The 22,643-nt window shown below is 42.3% G+C and overlaps 3 protein-coding genes across 4 annotated transcripts; 2 read left to right on the top strand and 1 right to left on the bottom strand.

The window, feature by feature from the left end:
* The first annotated feature begins 260 nt into the window (after positions 1 to 260).
* On the top strand, positions 261 to 8,419 carry LOC115685807 (vacuolar-sorting receptor 1-like). The gene is made up of 12 exons (XM_030610921.2): positions 261 to 899; positions 1,406 to 2,101; positions 2,956 to 3,044; positions 3,151 to 3,220; positions 3,296 to 3,379; positions 4,658 to 4,734; positions 4,818 to 4,899; positions 6,099 to 6,181; positions 6,257 to 6,323; positions 6,805 to 6,933; positions 7,592 to 7,701; positions 8,060 to 8,419. Exons 1-12 carry the CDS (start codon positions 542 to 544, stop codon positions 8,156 to 8,158), a joined length of 1,944 nt encoding a protein of 647 aa, XP_030466781.2. The 5' UTR covers positions 261 to 541; the 3' UTR covers positions 8,159 to 8,419.
* A 1,205-nt stretch (positions 8,420 to 9,624) lies between these two features.
* Positions 9,625 to 14,657, bottom strand: LOC115685811 (protein FATTY ACID EXPORT 3, chloroplastic). Of its 2 annotated transcripts, none has more exons than XM_030610926.2 (7): positions 14,339 to 14,657; positions 13,458 to 13,851; positions 13,045 to 13,212; positions 10,922 to 10,968; positions 10,771 to 10,808; positions 10,111 to 10,214; positions 9,625 to 9,965 (listed from the first exon to the last, which is right to left on the bottom strand). In XM_030610926.2, the coding sequence occupies exons 1-6, from the start codon at positions 14,606 to 14,608 to the stop codon at positions 10,121 to 10,123; spliced, it is 1,011 nt and encodes a 336-aa protein (XP_030466786.2). In that variant the 5' UTR covers positions 14,609 to 14,657; the 3' UTR covers positions 9,625 to 9,965; positions 10,111 to 10,120. The 2 variants fall into 2 exon arrangements, with proteins under 2 accessions (XP_030466786.2, XP_030466787.2); XM_030610927.2 differs by having other exon boundaries at positions 13,458 to 13,848; positions 14,339 to 14,656.
* Positions 14,658 to 19,637: 4,980 nt separating this feature from the next.
* Positions 19,638 to 21,028, top strand: LOC115685813 (RING-H2 finger protein ATL74). The gene has a single exon (XM_030610929.2). The coding sequence runs from the start codon at positions 20,250 to 20,252 to the stop codon at positions 20,796 to 20,798; it is 549 nt and encodes a 182-aa protein (XP_030466789.1). The 5' UTR covers positions 19,638 to 20,249; the 3' UTR covers positions 20,799 to 21,028.
* Positions 21,029 to 22,643: the final 1,615 nt, after the last annotated feature.

Here is a 22,643-nt window from a genome sequence, read left to right on the forward strand (position 1 = left end):
ATTGTACCCTCTTCAAATTCTATTTATATTGACCTTACTTCATTACAACTCGAGCGTAATGGTATTACAAAAGTTAAGGACAAAGTTTAGTATGATCGAACATCTTTCAACGACTATCACCAGTTTAGATCTTACATATTCATGAACATTGATCTTGAATTTTTTCAGTCGCATATGCATGAGTTTCGACTAAATAGTAGTGTCTGTTCTATAAAACACTAGGACAGGTTGCGGGTAAAACGGTTACTTTAAAGTGGACGTGTTTGGAACGGCACGCAGTCCCATACCCGTTTGTTCAAATTCACACTTTCTTCTTTGGAGCGAAACTCTTCGTACGCTGAAGTCCACCTGATGAGTGATGACCCCGATGGATTCCTTCTGCTTACGTTTGTCATTCAGACACGAGACAGAGAATGGAACTGATGCAGGCGGGTGAAAAGGGACCTCGTCTTGGACTAATCGAACGTCGTGTTTCGTACCTTGTAAACATCAATCCAAGTCGTCGCATCTGCTTGGACTTTTCCCCAGCTAGAACGATTACATGGTCTTCTCCATCTCATGGGCAAGCACCAGTTCGATCGGTCAGAGGGGAAGAATGGCGAGAACGTGGGAAAGATCGAAGCTTTCGATCTGGGTTTGGTGTCTCCTATGTGGGTCTTGCGTGGGAAAGTTTGTGGTGGAGAAGTTCAGCTTGAAGGTGGCTGCTCCAGAATCGTTGAAGGGAGATTACGAGGGTTCGATTGGGAATTTCGGAGTCCCTCAATATGGGGGGTCAATGCGAGGGACCGTAGTTTATTCGAAAGACAATCGGGATGCGTGCAAGAGCTTCGAAGGTTTCAATGCTTCGTTCAAGTCCGCTCCAAGGGAACTGCCCACTATTTTACTTGCTGATCGGGGAGGTAAGGACATGTTTGCGTGTTTCTGGGTTCGTGTTTTGAGTAGTGAAGTTGATTCGCTTTTGGTTAGCGGGTTCTTGTTTTGTGTCGATATCGATCAGTTGCTCTTTGTTTTCCAGTTAATTAGGATTGTCGATCATGTAATAGGTAACTTGTGTCTGATGGTGGTTAATGTATCATTAATGATCTGATGGTGGTTAATGTATCATTAATGATTGAGACTTGAGAATACGAGGGCCGCTCTCACCTCATCTTTGACTTAAAAATTCACGCTTCCCAAAGATAAACCTATGTCGACTTTGTAAAATTGATCGACTGATTGGCTCCAGCACTTAAAAAACAGTGTGTTGTGGCATCATCCCTGTTTGGCTGCTGCAGAAACCGAAAAATTATTCTATCCGCAAGAATAGTCATGTCCTTGAATTACAGCTAGGAATTAGGAGTCAGATAAGGTACATCTAGTTTATATGTGCCTTTGCTTGCCCACAGTTAATTTGCTGTCAATGCAGAGTGTTACTTCACAATGAAGGCATGGAATGCGCAGAATGGTGGTGCTGCCGCGATTCTTGTTGCAGACGACAAGAGAGAAAAGGAATTGATCACCATGGATACCCCAGGAGGAGACCATAATGGTTCTGATTATCTTCAGAACATCACTATTCCCGCTGCACTTATCAAAGAATCATTGGGAGATGAAATAAAGAAAGCTTTGTCTGATGGGAAGATGGTTACTATCAGCCTTGACTGGAGTGAAGCTCTTCCACATCCAGATGAGCGGGTTGAGTATGAATTCTGGACAAATAGCAATGATGAGTGTGGACCAAAATGTGACACTCAGATTGAGTTTGTTAAGAACTTTAAGGGGGCTGCTCAAATACTTGAGCGCAAAGGATATGCTCAGTTCACACCACATTATATAACCTGGCTCTGCCCCGAACAATTTCTTTCAAGCGAGCAGTGCGAGTCACAGTGTATTAATAACGGAAGGTACTGCGCTCCGGATCCTGAGCAGGATTTCGGTAAAGGTTATGATGGAAGGGCTGTTGTGCTTCAGAATTTACGCCAAATTTGCTTTTTTAAAGTGGCTAATGAGAGCAGCAAGCCATGGCTTTGGTGGGATTTTGTGAGTGACTTTGCAATTCGGTGCCCAATGAAAGAGGAGAAGTTCACCAAAGAATGCGCAGAAAAAGTCATCCAATCACTTGGTAAGGTTCATTCATCCTTGAAACTCATAGACTTTGGTTCGTCTTCTTAGCAGTTTCTGGATGACAGCAGACATGAAAATGTGTGGTGATGCACTTACCAAAAAAAAAAAAAAAATGTGTGGTGATGCAGCATCGTATCAGGCCTGAAGATTTTAAATCATGCATGAACTCCATTAAGTATACCTACTATTATCTGCTTATTGACATACTTTTTCACGAGAAAAAGTCCAGCTTTCAATGATTTCTGGATCTAATCTCACATTTAAATCTGCTGGTGAGGAATTGTTATTTTTAGTTGTTCCAAATGACATCTTTTTTCAGAACACTAATAACCCGACTAAAAATGTTTTCCTCAAGGACTGAGTGTGCATGTGGCTCTTGTGCGTGTGCGTGTGCGTGTGCGAAAAAGAGTGCAACTGCACTTGTGTTCTTTTCCTGCTTTGTGGGTCACAAATTTGGGTTCTCATTACTCTTATGTTGTTCTTAGCTATGTCTGCAATGTGCTCATATGTTTCTAGAGGGAAGTAATAACATATTTACTGCTAAAATGCCATTAGGTTGTCATCCTGCGGAATTGTTTCTAGAGGGGAATAATCACAACTATAATTGGAAAGATCCCCAATAGACTGTCGAACCGCAAAATCCCTCCTTGGCAATTTAACTTGATAAAGCTATGATGCTGATTTAATTATTTCTTCTGGATCATGGAAGACATGATGGTTTATATTGTCTAATTGGCCATGTACTTTGACGGTTGCCATCTGTTAATCTTGCTGTGCTTGGCCATCTAATGATCTGAGGTTTTTGGACAATGTTGGGGTCATAATATTTAAATTACTTGCTACGCTCTGAAGGTGTTGATCTCGAGAAGATAAACCAATGCATAGGTGACCCTGACGCTGACGTGGACAACCTAGTCCTCATGGCTGAACAGGACGCACAGGTTAGGCTCCTAACTGAATGTTTCTGATTTACTCTATTAGTCTCTCCATTGCTCAGTCTTTGTTGTGCTTTTTTAATGGGTGATTTTTTCTTCAAATTGGTTTCAGGTTGGCGCAGGGTCTCGCGGAGATGTTTCTATTTTGCCTACTTTAATCATTAACAATCGACAGTACAGAGGTCTCAGCGAGCCATGACTTCAAAAGTTAATGAAACTAGTCTTGTTTGGCTGATCCATTATGTCGATGGTTGTAGGTAAATTGGATAGAGGAGCAGTTCTAAAAGCCGTATGTGCAGGTTTCCAAGAAACCACTGAACCAGCTATTTGCCTAAGTTCAGGTCCTCATCTGTGATCCTCTTTCTCTGATTCCATGCATTATAATTATTTTGCTTTTCGCCTTCACATACTTCCTTTGTACATCATCATTGTGCTCAAACTTTCTCGGTCTTATAGGCAAGCTCAATAATCTGTTGCCCTTTTGCTCTAGTGCTTAACTGGCAAAATTGATTCATGATCTGTCTATAATGTGTATAAAGACAAAGTCGATTTGAGAACTGGTAAAGGAAAAACTTAAGTTGGCATCTGAATCTTTTACAGTCTTTAGTGATGTTTTAACAAAAGTTAGTTTGCTTGTCCACGTGGTTTGGCCATACTTCTTAAGTGAGGGACTAGCCTTTGTAGTAGAGAACTATGGGAAAAAGGACAACACCAGTATCATAACTTTTTAAAGGCACTCGCTTGAGTATTATAACTTTTTTTTTATCACTTGAGTGTCATAAACCATGTCCAGCATTCATTTAAGTATCATAACATTTTTTCCGATCACTTGAGTATTATATAACTTTTCAATCAATCACTCGAATGCTATAACTTTTTGAAAACATTCACCACAAGTGTCCTGCCACATTAGATTTGCGGCACTTAGATGAACATTTTTAAAAAGTTATGGCACTCAAATGATCAATTGAAATTCATGTTACTCAAGTGAACGTTTTTTTTAGAAATCACGGCACTCAAGCGATCGAAAAAAAAAGTTGTGGTACTCAAGTGAGCGCTCTACAAAAATTGTGGCACTTATCCTGTGCTTATCCTGAGAACCATGCATTACCTTTTTAGTGTAAAAGGGAATGCACAAAGAGGGAGGATGACTACATCGGATGCAAGGCCTATTGGCATTTTACAAGTGATAACCCGATGTAACTCAAGGTTTGACTAGATGAAATTCGGCGGAGGGAAAAGAGGAAAAAAAAAAGAAGAAGAAAAGGAAAAAGAAAAAAAAAAAAGAAAAAAAGAAACAAAAAAAATTTAAAAAGCAAAAACGAAATCGGATGCAAGGCCTATTGGCATTTAACAAGTGATAACCCGATGTACTCTGAAGGTTTGACTCTAGATGAAATCCAACTCCTTCTTCATCCTTGGAAATAATTATAGAGATCAGGGCACTACTTAAGATAAATCTCTTAATATGGCTTGCAGTTGCAAACTCTTCCCCTCCTCTACGGGCCATATTTTTCATAGAAGTTATTCACATTGGCTTGAGAATTGTCAATGTTTCATTTGTTAATTTGACATTACAGATAGATCCTTATATATTTCAGAAAATTATGTATCTGCAGATATTGAAACAAATGAATGTTTGGAAAACAATGGGGGTTGCTGGCAGGATGAAGTTGCTAACATTACCGCATGCCGGGTATGTTCTCAAAATCTTTACGATGTAGTTTAGGGTCCTTGGCATCAATTCTTGACGCTCTGCATTGGTTTCTTCTATTTCAGGATACATTTCGGGGAAGAGTTTGTGAATGCCCTCTTGTGCAAGGTGTGAAATTCGTCGGCGATGGTTATACACACTGTGAAGGTAAATATTTTTCATAGAGTGCAAATTTAACCGGTTCTATCAAATCTAAGGATGTGCAAAAGAATCGAGAACCGCCTCAACTGCCCTGAACCGGCCCAAAACCGGCGGTTCTCATGAAGATCGATCCGGTTCCCGATTCTAATTTCTTGAAATCGGTGGGTACCAGTCCGGTTCCCTATTCCAAATGTGGAACCGACTACCTACCCACTCGGACCGAATCAGTATACGTGTATATGTATATTTAAATTTAAGATTTCAAGGACTAGACCCTCTCTCTCTCCTGTGCCTTGCACAATCAACTATCATCTCTCTCCACTTTCCTCTCTCTTCATTTAACGCGGCACTCTCTCTCCTCTTTCTTCTGCCTCAATCTCTCTCTCCACTTTTCTCTCTCCTCCATCCCTCGCTCTCTTCAATTAATAGCATCTCTCTCTTGCAAGATCTCTCCTCTCTCTCTAAACAAAGTTACGTTCATGACAATTTCTTCGTTCTCGCTGAGTTGGGTTGCAAGAACCTTCAAAGAAAACAATTTTTCCGTTCTTGATTTCTGAATATACCTCACCGTTTGCGTCCATTATCTTTCACAGCCATGTTAGAGTGAATCACCTCGAACCACTGCCCTTTCGTAAAACCCGACTCTCGCTCCCCCTCTCTCCCCACCCTCAACTCCTGTCGCCGTACTCATCTCACCCCTCGTCTCGCCCTCTCCCACCTCTGCTCCACCCCACTCAACAACCCATGCCCGCCCTTCCTCCGTCGCTCCCTACCCTTCTCCTTCTCCCCGGCCGGTTCCATGGACCCACTCGGGAACCGGACCAGTGGGTCCGGTTCCCAGGTGGGTCTAAGAACTAGTGGGTGGTTTCCGATTCCCATTTGGTGGAACCGGCCCTTAACAGGCGGGACCGCCCGTCCGGACCATGCTCACCCCAACTCAAATCAAACGGAACTGGAGAATGTGGTCAATTTAACATTAAGCAAAACTTGAAGTATAGTAAAGCATGCAGTCTCTTAATTTTCAGTTAGGACTGTTTTGAACAGGAAATCTGAACTTCACTGGAAGAAATTTTTTTCCAAAAGCTTATTTCCGTCCTATCGTCTTCCTGAAAACCCTCTAGTAACTCACTTTTGGCATTTTTCGAACTTGAGACAATAAGGACATTCTTTTTGTTGCATATCTTTCTCATTCAACTGCTCAACAGCTTCTGGAGCTTTACGGTGTGAAATCAACAATGGCGGCTGCTGGAATCAAACACGTGGTGGCAGGACATACTCTGCTTGTGCTGTAAGCTCATGCACTCTTTGCTTTAAGCATTTAAGTTGGTCCATTCTGTCCAAATATATGTGATTGTTCTCCCAGGATGACAGCAGCACCGGTTGCAAATGTCCTCCTGGCTTCACTGGAGATGGAGTAAACTCCTGTGAAGGTATCGAAATTAACCTTTCCTGATTATCGGCTCTAGAACCTCTAATCTTGTAAAGTAGAAAGTTCTTTCCGGAGAATGCAGTTTCTGTCTGGGCATCTCAGTTTCCATCTGAAAATTATTTTGCCATGGATGTAACACTGAGCTCTACATAGATCAACTATTCATAGAATCAGTTGATATACATAGAGAATACATTCCCCGATATCTTAGTTGCTGTTAGTTTCACTTTTTTGGTTATGGTAGGGTTTTGTCACCATGTCTTGCTCTGATGCATTCGGTCCTTGTAGTAGTTTTTCAACCAATCAATTGTGGGCTTCTTGGTGTGTAGGGGAAAAGAATAATGACTTTTCGCGTGTCAACAGCATTTGTATGCATGCTTCTATTTCTTGTTTTGCTCTCACTGTGCATGGATGATTAAACATATAAAAAGTGCTTGGTCAACTGCTGCTGAGCTTGTGAGATTATTGATGGTTCTGCTTAGATGTGGACGAATGCAAAGAAAAGAAAGTCTGCCAGTGCCCTGATTGCAAGTGCAAGAACACATGGGGCGGCTTTGAGTGCACCTGCAGCGGTGGTTTATTGTACATGCAGGAACCCGATACCTGCATAAGTGAGTGATCTTAATCTGCTACACTTATTAATAGATAATTGACTTTTCTGAACTATAACATAATACCATGACCCACAAACCTTTGAATGTTGTACTTGCTAATGGGTTTCTTCCTTTGCTTTGAAAAAGGAAGTTCTAAGTTTAAGTGCACAACTGTTTGTTCTAATTAGACCAATAGAGAATGCAATTTATACAGTGTAAGTTGACACTCTTCCTAATGGATTGACATGATGGACAAAAGCCTTAAGCATGTGAATCTGATGTGTGTGGATAAAAAATTTGTAATAATCCCTAAATCCTGAACAGAAAGAAAATGTATTAACAAGTGAAAGGAGACTGAGGAATTATAAATAGATGAATAGAGACTCAGAATCGAGATTGAAACCTCTTCTATCTAAAAACTGCAATCTTCTGTTCCAAAATTTAAGCTGTGAGCTATCTAACACCAATTTTGAGCTTCACAATAGACAAAGTGAGGAGGAAAAGCAGTGACTCATAAGTTAGAACCTGGTTAGGTCAATTAAACCTAAGCATGTCAAGTTGCTTGTCTATGAAATGTGGAATTTTTCAACTTTATATTTGGTTTGGGGACTTCATATTCATATGACAGATAATTTTGCCTTAAGACATTTTCAATGTTTTCTTTTCCTTAATGCAGGTACACACTCTGTCACAAAGTCTAATTTTGGAGGATTTTTCTGGATTGTCATTTTCGGCTTGGCTGCTGCTGGAGTTGGAGTATACGTGGTCTACAAATATAGAATCCGGGTAAGATTTCCATTGGCTCGTTTGTATTGGGGAGATCGATTGTTTCGGTTTATCATGAAGGGTCACAGAGAGGCAATTGGGCCGTGAACACCTATCAGTTTATGATTTGAGTAATCTGAGTATAGCTTAAACCGTCTAGAGAAAGGCAGCGTGATAGTTGTAGACAATAAGCATCGTCCTTGAACTACCTCGTATGTAGCAACTTGAAGTTACGAAAGTTGAGAACATCAGAAGAAGAAAAAGGAGCTCTATATTATGTGATATGTATAGCCATTCAGTGCATCTCTTGGTAGGCCAGTCAAAACCATGGTTATCGGAATTGTTGTTGTAGTGATTTCTCATTGAAATTGTGTCGCAGAGTTACATGGACTCCGAGATACGATCTATCATGGCACAGTACATGCCGCTGGATGGTCATGTGGAGGTGCCGAGTCATGGCTCTCACGCCAATATCTGAAGGGAGACGTGTGTGGGGGGACTCCGTCAAGTAATACAGATATTTATGTAAGCTAATGGCTTTACCGCGCACATAGTTATTCTCTGGCCTCACAGGTTTATAAATCCTTTGACACGGGCAGCGTCCCTTGCTGGCCTTCGCTTTTCATAGCGAGCGAACACGTTGCTCTCTTCCTTGGATTATGTATATCTGCACCTTTTTCAAAACATAATCCCACTTTAAATAAAGAAAATAGAATCATTTGAGACTTGAATGGGCAAAGCAGCTACTTGTTTACCTTTTGCTTTCCATCTTTTTTGTTTTGCCCCTTTTTCTTGCTTTTCGAGTAAGTGCTAACCCACTTCCCCCCTCATAAACGGGTTTAAATGCACACAGATTGGTGTTCTGTGATTAATGACATGACAATGTGATGGTTACCCGGAAATGGAATTGCTGCTGTATAATTACCTGTCGACAGCTTCCTCAGTAGTTATCATCCACATGAAATATAAAGATACAATATGCGTGCATCTAAGAACTATGTATAGTAAACGTGTTTGCTAATCCCACAACGACTTCCATCAATAACCCCAGAAGAAGGCGTCAGTTTTGACTGCTACTCGACAGGAGATCAGAATATTCTCATGCCATGGTCTACAAGATGGTTCTGTCCATCACAAGTGTTCTTTTTTCTTGTGTAAATCTGATTTTTGGATGCCAAAATCGGCTCTAATTTAAACAGGATAGATTTTTCCGATAGTTGATGGGAGGGAATGGGTCTCTGTTGGGTCTCTGTTACCTGCAACAGGCCATTAGATGTTTTCTGATTTACTCCTGCAGATCATGAACATGACCATTCAACAGAACAAGGACCGCGTGCGTGCATTATATTTGTTTCGGTAAGAACAAGACCGAGTAATTTATATTGCTATTGTCACAAGTGTTTTTCATTGGTGCTTAATAAGTTTTCATTATGAGAACCGAAATCGTTAAAATAACTACTTGCTCATCAGTAACTAGTAATCTCTGTTGTTTAGTAACTTTTCATATCAGTAGGCAAGTTTTGAAATATTTAACACCAACTTATGAACGAGCGTAAAGAGTTACTTGATAATCAAATATTTGGCCAGCTTTCTTTCGCTTTTGTTGAACGTGATCACAAAGATCTGAATTGCTTCTCTAAAATCTGATGATCCGAATTGCACACGGATGCATTTCCATTTTTAAGCGCACATCAGAAATAGATTCCACCTCAAACTTATCATCAAACCCAAAGAGAGAGTTCTCAGCAAAGCAATAAACCCATGAACAATGCACACTGAACCAGGGAGTCGGCTGAGTTCGCCGACTACCCACCGGCCATGCGTGCCGTACCGCGTGAACTTACATAGAACTCGCCGACAATGCCATTATAGTATGCATTCAGTAAGCCGCATGAATTTTGATTGATCAAGAAGAAAGATCAAACCTTTCAAGGCACAAATTCCTTATATGACAATCGACAATCCAAAGCTTTGATTCACGGCAGACATCTTCAAACAAATTCTCCGCATTTAGTTTAATATACAGGGGAAAAATAAACCCCACTACCCGAGCCTACGACAAAGACAGGATTCTGCATCATTATTATTCTCACCCCCAAAACACTCAGTCCCCAAAGATTGAAAAAACCTCCTATTTGATTTGACACCACGAGATTATCTTCAGGTGACGCGCGCAAGAACACGCCACAACTGGTGGACCCCGATCTCCAATAGCATGTAGCGCTTTCTGCTTCTGCTTGCTGCACCTCTTGCATATCCTAGCTACTGCAGTTTTGTGAGAATTTCTACACGAAGAATTTAGAGAAGTGCAGAGTCAGATTTATAGCTAAGTTAGGCCACTGGCCAGCCACAGAATCTCGGTTTATCTCACAGAATCACTACTTTTCATCTGGAGGACACCGTAATGAGAATACGATGGATGATACTTACAATAACTGTTTCATTGAGTTTCCATTCCCTCTTCGTAGGAAGGACCTTTCATCTGATCTCTATTCTGCTTGATCTTATACAGATAAAACACTAGCATCCCCCCACTGCAAAAGAAAACAATCTATCAATAGGAAGAATAATAGCTGTATGAAACACTGCAGAAAGATGCACCAAAGTGGGAAAAACAAATTGGTCGCTGTAAAGATCTCCAAAAGTTCAGTAAACATGAAGATACTACATATTCAGTACAAGAATTGCACGTTTTCTACTGTTCCACTTCTCATATCGCTTGATACTTGCAATGTTTTCTCATCCTCTGAAAAGTCAACCGCATAAGAAGTTCACCAGTAAGCCAGCCCATGATTTTGTCAAATGTCTCCATTTCTAGGGGAGAGGGACAAATATTCCCCGGGCACAGTTTCAGCATCGTAATCTATGTGTTGAGCAAAGCAATGTGGGAGTATCTTACCGCTTACGGAGCTAGCAAGGCGAAAGTCTAAAATCAGAAGACAATGAACCTAACGATTGCATCTATTTACTAGGAGTTGCCACATGGCTCAAAATGACTAAAGTCTACCGATAAGATTCGTGAGATAGAAAATGAACCTACAACAAATTTAATGAAATAGAAAACGATAAATTAGTTTAAGATTCACTAACCTGATGATGGTCATCAAAAAACTGAAAAGGGACAGCCTCTGCAGAAGAGAAGAAAAGATCATCAGAACTCTTGACAATAATCAATCGAGCACATAAGAAAGTAGACAAACACTGAAAATTGTCTCATAATGAGCAAGGAATATCCATCTACCTGAGACAGGATACGTATCTCTCTAAGAAATATTATACCCGCAATCCCTGCAAACAGACAAATGTATCTTAATATGAGACCCAAAGCAATTGGAGTAGCGTACTCAGAGCTAACAGGATTATAAATAAAAAGAAAAAAGGCTTATGCATGCCCAAATCTATTTTAAAGGACAAGGTTCATTGCACCATGATAAGAGTAAATGGCCAATGTATTTGCATCTTTACACATCTTTAAATTAAGGAAGACATTACTTTCTTTTCACTTGGCACAGTCAGAAGATCCTGATTGATACTCATTTACCCAAGAAAATCATTCTGTAAGTTGCCATTGAAATGGATTAACAAAGAAACAAGAAGGTACTTGACAAATAAATCATTGCTTGATAGTGACAGAGCCCCCCTCAATTCCAACCAACAGAGGCCCCCTCAATTCCACCATGAACACCCAAGCATCATAGGTATTGACCATCAAATAGGTAAAGGGAAGCCAATAGAAAGAAATCTTTTGGCAGTCGAACCGCATGGGCCCAGCTAGATTCAACCGGTTGGAAAGGGAACCATCTTCTGTCCGGTTCACTTTTCAGATTTGGCTCATTTTGGATAAGAACACAAGCGAACAGGATTTAAATTGGTTAAATCTGCAGTCAAGATCAGCCCAGTTCACCTGGATTGACCAATTGAGTTGTGGGGAAAAGATGTTCAACTCGAGCATAAAGCATGGTCCAACCCAACCTCTAAATTGCAGGGAAAGTGCTATGCTATCTAAGCCAAAGCTACTCTCACTGTCTCACGTATATAGGGGCCAGTTTTTTACTTTCTTCACGGACTAAGTGTTTTTGGAAAGTCAATTACAAAATGACAGTCACGAGATTGGTACATAGAGCTTGTGGATACCAGAAGCTTGTGCTAACCAAGTACTCCAACAACCTTTTTGGATCTGTTGTGAGCATAATGTGCGTGTGTGTGAACTTTTACTAGGTCCACTGCAGTATAAAAATGATTTAGTCATGTATTTGGATGATTGACATATGAAAATTTTGGTTACGTAATTATTTTAAAGTACACATGCCAAAAATCTAATGCTGAACGGAAAAAAAAAATTACATTGGTGGTGAACTTAACAATTATTTATTCGCTAATCATATATTTTGATGATGTGAAAATCAACAAACCAATAAAACTACAAACCGCAGTTCTGACCGGTACTTGGTTCTGGTCCGGTTTAAATTACTAGCTTCTTGAGAATGAAAACCACATTGCGCCACTGCGTGTCTTTGATGCTTGTGCATCACAAACATGTCATAGAAGCTTCATCATGTAGCTTTAATAGATCTTAAATTTCTCAAGCTAACCCTTGGATCTCTCGTGACAGCTCTAATTGATAGCAGAAAAAAATTTCGAGCCTGTTTGGTCAAGCTTTCTAAAAAGCAAAAGACAACATGTTGCTTTCTCACAAAAATTGCAATGTTATCTAAATTTCAAAAATGAACAATTTTATGTGGATTTACATGACAATATTTGTCTATTATGATAGTTTCGGGTGTATAGGGTTAAGAAAAAGTCAAAATACATCCATCACAAAATACTAAGCAAAAAGCAAAAATATATCCAAACACTCCCTTAAGGAAAGAAAAAACTTTCCACGTATGCAACATATTGAATTCCCGTCACGTATGCTCAAATGTTGGACAATCCAAATTGGTAACAGAACTTGTGAAAATAGAAACCTGAAATTTGGACATATACCCAGAGCCAACAAGGCATCAACACATGTGATACAAAGCCACGTCATGATGATTCTGAAATAGCTAGGTAAGGCAAGGCCTATAGTGAATGACAGCATGTAGATGGATTTTCGAGCTATAGTATCGGATCAACAAACTCATCAACCAATAGAAACGTTACTTTAACACCAATCCCGGCAGACCACTACCCAGGCGCTACCCGTAATTATGTCATCTGAAGGAGATTAGCCTCGAAATGGCAATTGAGACATAATTTGTTTTATTACCGTAAACGACATGATCACAATACCAGACATAAATGCGAATCGGGAAATGAAAACGGCATGCCAATATTTGCGCCAAGAAGCCTCTAATAATGGAAAAGGAAAGACGTACTAACCTGCCTGCCCTTTCAACGCTAGAGAAGAAGATTTTCCTCTTTTGTAATATCTCAAACTTGACACGCTCAAAGCCAAAAGAGTACCTCCAAGGATGACACCAAATCTAATGGCAGAAAGGCTCCCCGTCAGCATGAAAGAAAGAAAACCTCCGACGGAAAGAGCCAAACCTGCAAAGCATCTAAAAATTGTTAAGTGAAGAAGAAATGAGTAATAAACTAACTTACAAGGAAAGAAAAGCACACATAGGAGATTATTTTTACGCGAGCCAAAGATATTAATCTCAAAGTACGTGGATAAATGCTCAGACTATGCAACCCGATGGAAAGTTTGCTAGAAACCTCTTGTCAAGCCACTCTTTAGAAAGTAATCACAAACGTAGTTGGTCAGTCAATTCTCACGTGGGCAATCTTACCGAATGGTATTCCAAGGTAAAAGTCCTGGACTTTCGAGATATCATTTAGATCCTCAGTCGGAGTAGAGAACGTTTCTACAATCTCCTTCACAGGTTCGGGTGAGTTCTCTGCAGCCGCGGACAGATACTCTTTACCTTCCTCGCTGAGTTCTTTCGCTACTACACCCAAATCATATCTGGCCTTCTCTGCTTGAATTTTCAACTGCTCCGAAGTCTCTTTCAGAATAACCGCCGCTTTCTTCGAGTATATCTCATAGGCTTCCTGCGAGATGCTCTGCATCTTCAGAGCTTGCTCCTTGAAAGCATCTAAAGTCTGCTTCCACGCTTCTTCCGATTCTTCAGATTTCGTCTCAAAATCATCCTTTTCCTTTTCCACATCGATTTCCGAACGCTTCTGGAAAAAGTTGAAATCAGATAGAACAAGAAAAGGACCTCGTTTAATTAAATCTTATACCAATCAAAGGAGACAAAGATAGTGATGAAGTATGGGTAGTGGATACTAGTACTGCCGTGGAAAACAAAATTAACAAAATTACCCGAATACAGTAGTACAAATTTCTCAGAATCTTTCTCACTATGATCCATTTTACCACCGGAAAATCAGAACAATAAGCCCTAAGATGAATCGGTAGATCAAAGCCTTCAGCAAAAGATGAAATTGGTCCCTAATACCTATTCCAGCGCCAGACGACCATGCCTAATGAAATGCAATGAAATTCCGAAGAATCCTAGTTCACACGCACAATTGCTCGACCGAAAGTCATCATCAAGAGAGTAACGAAACAGGAGCAAGATCAACGAAAAAGAATATAAACTCAACGACTCGTGCCCCAATCACCGGAAAACGGGAACGCGAACGAAATCTCGTCTCGGGAGCTTACCGACTCCTCGTGCGAAGCTGCGAAGGTGACGGCGGACGGACTCCTCCTGTCGAGCGAGAGGACGCCGAACCGGAGCCCCACGGGAGGGACATTCTTGAAAGACGCGGAGAACCCGCGGGCGCGGGGCCGGAGGATAGGCGCGAGGCGCAGGGACGACGGCGGCGGCGACGGCGGAGAGACGGCGGAGCGCCGGCGGAGGGGCAAGGAGGAGGAGGCGGAGGAGCTGAGGCTAGGGTTTCTGAGCAGCAAGGACTCCATCGACACGCTCATCCTCTGCGCACGACGGAGAGAGAGAGTTAGGACGAGGGTTTAAGGGGGAGAGAGAGGGACACGACGGCGAAGTTCCCGAAGACACCAAGGCACTTCACCGGTGTCCAAAAGTACTTGGGAGACACCAAACTCCCTCAAAAAAAAACTTAGGAGAACAACAAACAACTTGAGGCAGCAATTGACACCCTATATAAAACTTAATTCGTGTGTGTATATATACACTAATATGTGTTAGAAAAAATTCATAACAAATGATTATATATTTAATCGACAGAAGGACGTCATGACACGTGATATATAGGCCCCGTCTGTTTCGAGCCAACTGAATAATTTGGAAATCACCAAAAATTTGACACTCCCCAACCGGTCATAAAGGCATTTACAGCCGACAGGCGACAGGGAAAACTCCGACGAGCGACAATAAAAATTGATAGGTGACACAAAGTGATCGCTTATATGAATCGCAAAGAATGAACGAACGAACGAAATGTATTTTCATCGTTTATGGAAATTTTTAAACATAAATTGTTATTGGTAATGAAAATATTTTTTATTCACCGGAAATTTCGAGCGACGCAAGAAATTACTTTTGGGTAAAATCATTTATTTTCCATTAAACAAGCGAAAAAAACTTTATGATGATGGAAAAAATTTCAAGGAAAATTATTACTTTTTGTTTGTTTTGTGGTTTAGGGAGAGCGGTTCTTCCTTCTTGCCACAAGAATAAGTTATTTTCCCACAATTTAAACTTGTTCTTTCCGGTTCATGGGATATGTTTTTCTATAAATCGTTTAGTTTTCCATTATCCTAACATTGGGAAGTTGGAAAACGAATTTTCGAAAACAGTTGTCCTTCAAACAAAACAAACCCTTAAATAGAATGCGTATTTCGATTACAAGACACCTAAACACGTGTTCACTCGGTTAATTTGAAATCGTCAAGTGGAATTAATAAATTTCATTTACTACCGATTTAGTTCGGGATTAGATACTCATACGAAACTTATGGAGGTTACGGTAAATTTCGAAATCCAATCAAACCATGCAGACATATTTAAGATCCAATACCAACAGTTAAAGATCCCTTAAAAATTAAACGTAAGATTCCGTGTGGCCTATAAATAAAAAAATAGACGTAGCGTCGCCAAAAACCGAATCAGATAGAACGTTATCACCTTAAAAAAAAAGGAGAAGAAGAAGAGGTAACTCGAACGATATTGGAATTTCCACATTCCAACACATGAAAACATTAGAAAAGAAAAACGGATTTTACGTAACTTTTGACCTATAATCGCAATTCGAACATGACGATTATACGCCACCTTTTTCAGCTGATACCTTAAAGCTTCTCTGTCAAGTCCATGGGAGGGAGGCCGATGGAATCGGGGCAACGCGAAAGTTCAACGACGAGCATTTCGCAAGGCGAACATGATAAAGTGCGAGGGATCCAAGAAAGGCATAAGAAAAACCGAAATCGAAAGCAGCAATTGGGAGGCAAAGAATCGGAACAAGAACTCGGGACCAAGCAAAGCGCACCCGACCACATGCGACCACATCGAAGCACCCGACGCCCCTCGCCTTTTTCCCACTTGGCCCATGAATCATCCATGATGATTCGTGATGTAAAGGGAAGATATCGCCAGAGGCTTTAGGTTATGTCCACTGTAACCCTAATTTAATCCTTTTTTTGTTCTTTATAACCCATACATTTGGTTTGGCGCGACAAATATGTCCCCCGTCGCAGTCCCATCCAGGACGGCCGAGAAACCCTGCGTGGCAAGTTAGGCGGTCGATGGCAGGCAAATGGAAGCGAACGTGGATCCGACGCGGCTTCAGTCCAGCCAAAACGGTGCCGTTTAGTGATAATAAATTGGGTCAAATTGTGTGCGATTAGGGTTCTTCAAGGGTTTTCACTTATCTTTTTTCTTTTTTTTATGCCGATTCACAATTCGCCGATGCCTCTTAACCAGAGACTTTTCTTGAATCATTGATGTTTGGTTAAGAGTTAACCTTACTAAAGGAAGGGAGTCGAAGCTCATGCAAGAGCCTCTGCGGCCTGTTCATTTGATATATAGGGACGGCGAGCTTCACAATTCACGTATTGGTACATGTACACTATGCATCCCCTGTTCCCCCTATATCATTGTCTTCCCTAAGGAGAGAGAATATCTTTTAGCTGTTTTACATTATTGTGATCCTGAGGTTCGGACGAGAACGGAGACAAAACCTGTTAAGGATATGCTTAGGTCGAGATCTTTCCCTTACGCCGTTCTTAAGTATGGAACGATGGGCCAGCTTCTGTTGGGTTTTCTGTTTCGCCATATCTTCGACGGTTTTCGGTTCTAATTTTCGACGAGTTGATCAGCCCAAGTCGGGTTGGGCTTATACTTATATTGGGCTTGTAGAAGGCAAAGACTTGCCAAGGCCCATTAAAGGCCTGTCCAATCGGATCCAAAGTCAGGCCCAGAGATCCCTCTGGCCGATGTTGCCTCATTGTCCGAATCGGGTCGCCAGGAAGAAGAGCCCATTTCTACGGTCCCAAAAATAGCAGTTTACGGTCGATCGATCGCGTGTCAATCAAATGTTCAATTGATTGATTAGGCTGAGGCCATCGGCAAAGAAAAATATATAAATTATATTCGCCACGCACGATTAGTACGATCAATCCCCTCTTTAGCATTAGTTCGTTTTAGAAAACTCGCGGGCTCGGGTTTTGTTCTTTTCTACATTTTACTCGATGAATTCATTGGTTGTGCCGCGCCAGACGGCGCTACTCGATTTGCCGAAAAAACGAAGCAATGGAAGTACCAGAGGGAAAACGACGTCGCGTGGGAGACCGCTTTCTCTAATCCCTAATTACGTAATCAAAAAATTGGATTCGCCTCGCCAACCCCAACCATTTCGGGTGAAGAAATCTGCCCCCAATTTCAGTTCACCAAAAGCATTGAATCGGGCACGTAGGAACAAGCCATGCCACGAACTCTCGTAGCTGGTACTGTTGCAGCAACCGCCAACTACTCTTTTAACTAACTCCACAAGCATATATATATAAAAAAAAAAAAAAACGCATTCAATCACAGGAGGGTTGTTCCAAAGCTAGGCTCCATCGATGTCACATTAGAAAAAAAGTGGGACGCATTATATTATATGTGTCGATTACGATTGGACAGATCGGATCTCATGTTCATCTGGTGTGCATCCAAATTGATTTTGCGATTGGACTTAAAAAAAAGGAAACGAAAAAACTCCCGCTCACGAACGGTTCGCAATCGTCGCCCCGTCGCGTGATGCATCTGGTGCACAAAAACGCGCGCTCACCGCTCGACCCCGGATAAAACCGGCACGTGACGTTCGAGGGGATACGCATCCAAAATAAAAAGATGAACTTCGGACGTAACGCTCGATCACGCGAGACCGTGCAATCGATCGCTCGAGAAATCTAACCGGTCGTACTCGTTTGTATAATCGGAACAATCCGAGAGCCTCCGAATCAACTAATTTTTCGAGGGCGCTCGCAAAAGATCCCCATCCACGTGCATCGGGGGCAAAGGCTCCGGCCGTCTCGGACAACGGGCGAGATGCCTGAACCTAACCGCTCAGCCAACTACTTGGAAGCGAAATTCGACGTACCGATCTCCTTTTGTGCGAATCGGTACATGTGCATCCCCCCGACACATTGGTTGTTCACGAACTGGGACATCCTTTGGAGGCAAATAGGGTCCACGCGTATCTGCCCAAAAGGCTACCCGACCGGACCATTATTGAGACCCTCCTGTGGCCAACACCGCGGCGGCAATAAATCCCCGCAGCCGACACCGTCGCGCCTCCCACCACGTGTGGCCCGATTTCACTAGGGCCCCGCCCCCCCCCCGGATGAGTAGCCCCTCCTCCGCCACATCAAGTGTCGTGTCCTTGGGCGACCGAAGATAAAAAATGAGAGGGAGGGTTATTAAGGATTCGGATCTACCCGACTTTTTTCTTCGGGCACGGCACGGCGCGTTATGATTCCGGCGACGTCGTTTTTGGAAGTTCTGTCATTTCGAGCGCACTCGGGGGAGTAAATGAGGTTCGGGTCGGATTTCTTATTCAAGACACTGACAAACAGTCGAGAGAAACGCGCATCGAATCACTTGATAATTTCGTGAACAACGAATCTACCCCGAAATAATCACGAGAGATCAACACCCAAAGTACGTGCCCACCTTTCCACTAGTAAAACAAAAAGGTGGGGGAGATATTTGTTATCTTCCTTGGTCGATGATGCGAAATTTTTTTTTTTAATTTTCCCAGCATTCATCATGAAATTCAATGAATTGATTCTCCTAAGATGACGTCGACGTCGGGAGGCAAATGGTCTAGCCAAAAAAAACTGAACCTATTGCTAGTGGCACCAAAAATCTCCCCCACCGCACTCTTCAATCCAGCCGGGCAGGTAAAAGGCAACTATGTATAGATAATAAATTATAAAAAGGAAACAATTACTTGATCATTGACACTTGGGAGAAAAATTTGGACCGTCCTTATCTCTCGAGTTAATATAACCATACTTTAGAAACTTTTATGTAGATGCATAATCTTGATTTTTGCAAGTGGACCTGTCACGATTTGATTGAAGTACTTCGGTTCCTGTTCAAGCATAAGACAGAGCAGCTCTTTGTCGTGGAGTACCAAGCCGTATCGATGCACATGCAAAGGGAGCCCCGTCCTGTAGTGGCAAGCGCGAGATAAATATCTCGCGATGGTAATTTTTTTTAATAAGACGGTTGGGTGATGTCCAGTCAATTGTTGGCGCACCTCGACCCGGTCCATAATTTCATTAGTGCTCGACTCATGTGGTCTTATAATTACTAGTTGGGTCATCGATATCTCGTACGAAATATTTCTTTACTGGTAAAATTTATCAACGTCCCGTGATTATTTTGTCGGGCGGGCCCGACAAGACAACTTGATGATCGGGGGACGGGTTTCATCTCGTAAGATCTTTCCTTCAATTATTTAAGGATTAGACGGACGTGATGTGGTTTACTTGTAATTGCCCAAATATTAAAACCCCTTGATATCTTGATTAGGTGCCTAATCTTCTTCGCTTCACCCGCTCCTCCTCCTCCTCCTCTCTGCCTTCTCTCCTTCTTCCTTCTCTTTATATCTTCGCCTCGCCTCTCTCGCTGCAGCCCTTCGCTTCTCTCCCTCTCTCTTAATCTCTCTCGCCGGAGCAAAATTTTCCGACCGACCGACCGTCGCTTCGCCGGCGGGACAGATGACTGGAGGAGGAGCGGAGCGAGCCCCGATTCCGATTCCGATTCCGGTCGCCCCACAGTTGCGCGTCGCCCCAATCGTCTGACGATGGAGGACCATTTCCCTCGCCATCAGCAAAGCTCGAATCGTGGATGAGCTGCTCCAACGGTCCCAATTCGGATAAAATCCGTTCTGGAGATGTGGCAAATGACGCGCTCGCTTTCCCTTATCTAGCAGACACACACACACCCACCCAAAGCAGATGCTCTTTCCGTGTCCCTTTCTAGCTGGAATCTCACCCAACATTGCCGTCTTTTCGCTTTGATCGAGTCGACTCCGAGGTCATATCCTCGCTTATCGTCTTCCACTGAACCCCGAGTCTCGTGGGTTTTACTGGGTTTCCGGCCATGAATCGGCTCAGCCTGAACCGGAGGTTCCTGGCCGCGGGCCTCGGCATGCCGCCGTCGGAGGCGTCGGGGGAGAACGGGACGACGGCGGCGGCGGCCAGCGACTCGTACATCAGCGAGACGAACTTCGACACCAACATGGTGATCATCCTGGCCGCCCTGCTGTGCGCGCTCATCTGCGCCCTGGGGCTCAACTCCATCGTCCGCTGCGCCCTCCGGTGCAGCCGGCGGTTCGTGGCGGAGACGCCGGAGCAGGCGGCGGCGAGGCTGGCGACCACCGGCCTCAAGAGGCGCGACCTGCGCCAGATCCCCGTGGCGGTGTACGGGTCCGCGGCGGCGGCGGCGAGCATCCCGGCGACGGAGTGCCCGATCTGCCTCGGCGAGTTCGTCGACGGGGAGAAGGTGCGGGTGCTCCCCAAGTGCAACCACGGGTTCCACGTGAGGTGCATTGACACGTGGCTGCTCTCCCACTCGTCCTGCCCCAACTGCCGGCACTCGCTCCTGGATCGGCGGCCGCCGGAGAACGAGCCCGCCGTCGTCGTCGATTAGCCCGTAGAATCCCGCGGCGGCGGCGGCGGCGGAGGTAGAAGAAAAGGCCCACTGTAAATTCCTCGGGTTTGATTGATAGTGTAAGGCTGAGGCAGTGTGTGTGCCCGCTTTAGTTTTGGAGGCGGAAGTTTCAGATGTATAGGAAGAACACGGCGGAGCGAGTTCCGGCGCCGATCCGACTCAGCGAGTTTCGAAAATTGGTAGATATCTATTTTCTGCCTCGTTTCCAATTCAAGCATCGCAGGATTTTTTTTTTCGCTTCTCTCGATTAAATTATACACGACGCAGTAATCTCGAAAAGACGATAAAATGTAAAAGATAAAAAACGGAATCGTTGAATATTTAGTAATTCTAATTTCTTTTTCGATCGATTCGCCTTTTGGCTAATGAAATAAATTCATTGTATCCCACCAAATAGTCAAACCGGAATGCGAAAAAAATCGGAATAAAAAAGAAAATAGCATCCCAAAATGAAAGGGGCGATCTAATAATTTTCATTCAAAGCAAGGGGAATAGAGTATCATAGGATGTGCAAATTACCCCCCACATCACGTGTGATGGAGTTGCGAAAATTTCTAATTTAAAAATATCATATTTTCACAAAAAAAATATTATTTTTATCTACCGGCCTAATAGGCTAGCTTTACTATACTATAAAGCCTATTGCGAAAAATTTCCCACTGCCGCCTCATGTTGGAACCTCATGGGTAAGAAGGATAAGGTAATTTTTTCTTACATCTAACCCGCCGCCCCCCTTCCCGGAGCCCAGGTAATTGGTGCCGTTATTCCTACTTATGCAACTATAGGTTTTACCCTTTCAAAAAAATTGAAATGATTGAAATTATATGGAAATTTCGAATCTTAAACTTTCTAATATACAGCAGCATATTGCATTCCGCAGAGATGGATCAACGCATTATTTAGACTAATTAGCATGATTTATATTTTAAAACAAATATGACCTGCTTTCAGATAAGTTTTCGTAATAGAAAAGGCAAAAATCTTAATCCAGCGAAGCATGACAACCGATTGGATGGATAAAGGAAGCATGTATGTACTTCATCGAATTACACGAAATTAAATTACTATACTCCTAAAAATGCTTGACACGATCGAAAAATTCACGGTAAACTTATTTTAAAGCTAATGTTAAGAGTTAAATCGTTACACCATTCTATTTCACCAATAGATGTAAGGAAAAAAGAAAACAACACAGAAGTTTCCTTTACACGCGGGTCTAGTTGTCACCGAAACAAAACGCTCTGATCTCTTCATCATTTGCATCCTTATGTTAAGTCAAAGGAAAAACCCAAGATGGTACGCTTGGTCTTTATCCTATCTCTAGTCGTAATATATCCAAAATCTCAAAATTATCGTTTTTAGAATAATAAATATGCACTTGCATTAAATCGATATTCGGAAGAAGATCAAGCAAAAAGTTCCAAAACCACTGTTTATTGAATTAATCGAATCATTAAGTAAGAGAATTGATCATAGATGAAATACGCGATATTGATAAATGACATAAATATACATGGACAGATATAAAATATGTCGAGATTGAAATTTTCCTTCGAAGGTCATTTTGTGTTTTAAGAGATCAAATTTTGATGTTGAAATACCGGATGAATAAATTAAAATTCTTACACGCGATCTCTCGTAAATTCGATATTTGTAAAATAAGTAATTGAAGATATTATGAGAAGAAAAAAGAAGAAGATCGAAATCCTTTAAAAGCGGCGCGGTCATCTTTGCCAAAGAGCACCACCTTTCACATACCAACTACACTTAGAGACGCCGATTCTCTACCCTACTCGATGCCCCCTGTCCTGCGTCAACTAATGT

This window comes from Syzygium oleosum, unplaced genomic scaffold, assembly GCF_021117445.2.
Source record: "Syzygium oleosum isolate NSW1041296 unplaced genomic scaffold, Sole_v2.1 Sole_v2.10, whole genome shotgun sequence".
Lineage (NCBI taxonomy): Eukaryota > Viridiplantae > Streptophyta > Magnoliopsida > Myrtales > Myrtaceae > Syzygium > Syzygium oleosum.

Bases quoted from the DNA above. Each gene is read 5' to 3' on its own strand.
- LOC115685807 (XM_030610921.2), top strand. From the start codon at position 542: ATGGTCTTCTCCATCTCATGGGCAAGCACCAGTTCGATCGGTCAGAGG. The intron at 2,102-2,955 runs GTAAGGTTCATT...TACGCTCTGAAG, and splicing joins AAAAGTCATCCAATCACTTG to GTGTTGATCTCGAGAAGATA. The intron at 7,702-8,059 runs GTAAGATTTCCA...ATTGTGTCGCAG, and splicing joins TCTACAAATATAGAATCCGG to AGTTACATGGACTCCGAGAT.
- LOC115685811 (XM_030610926.2), bottom strand. From the start codon at position 14,608: ATGAGCGTGTCGATGGAGTCCTTGCTGCTCAGAAACCCTAGCCTCAGC. The intron at 13,852-14,338 runs GTAAGCTCCCGA...AACTTTTTCCAG, and splicing joins CAGCTTCGCACGAGGAGTCG to AAGCGTTCGGAAATCGATGT. The intron at 10,215-10,770 runs GTTAGTGAATCT...TTTCTTTTGCAG, and splicing joins TTTTTGATGACCATCATCAG to TGGGGGGATGCTAGTGTTTT.
- LOC115685813 (XM_030610929.2), top strand. From the start codon at position 20,250: ATGAATCGGCTCAGCCTGAACCGGAGGTTCCTGGCCGCGGGCCTCGGC.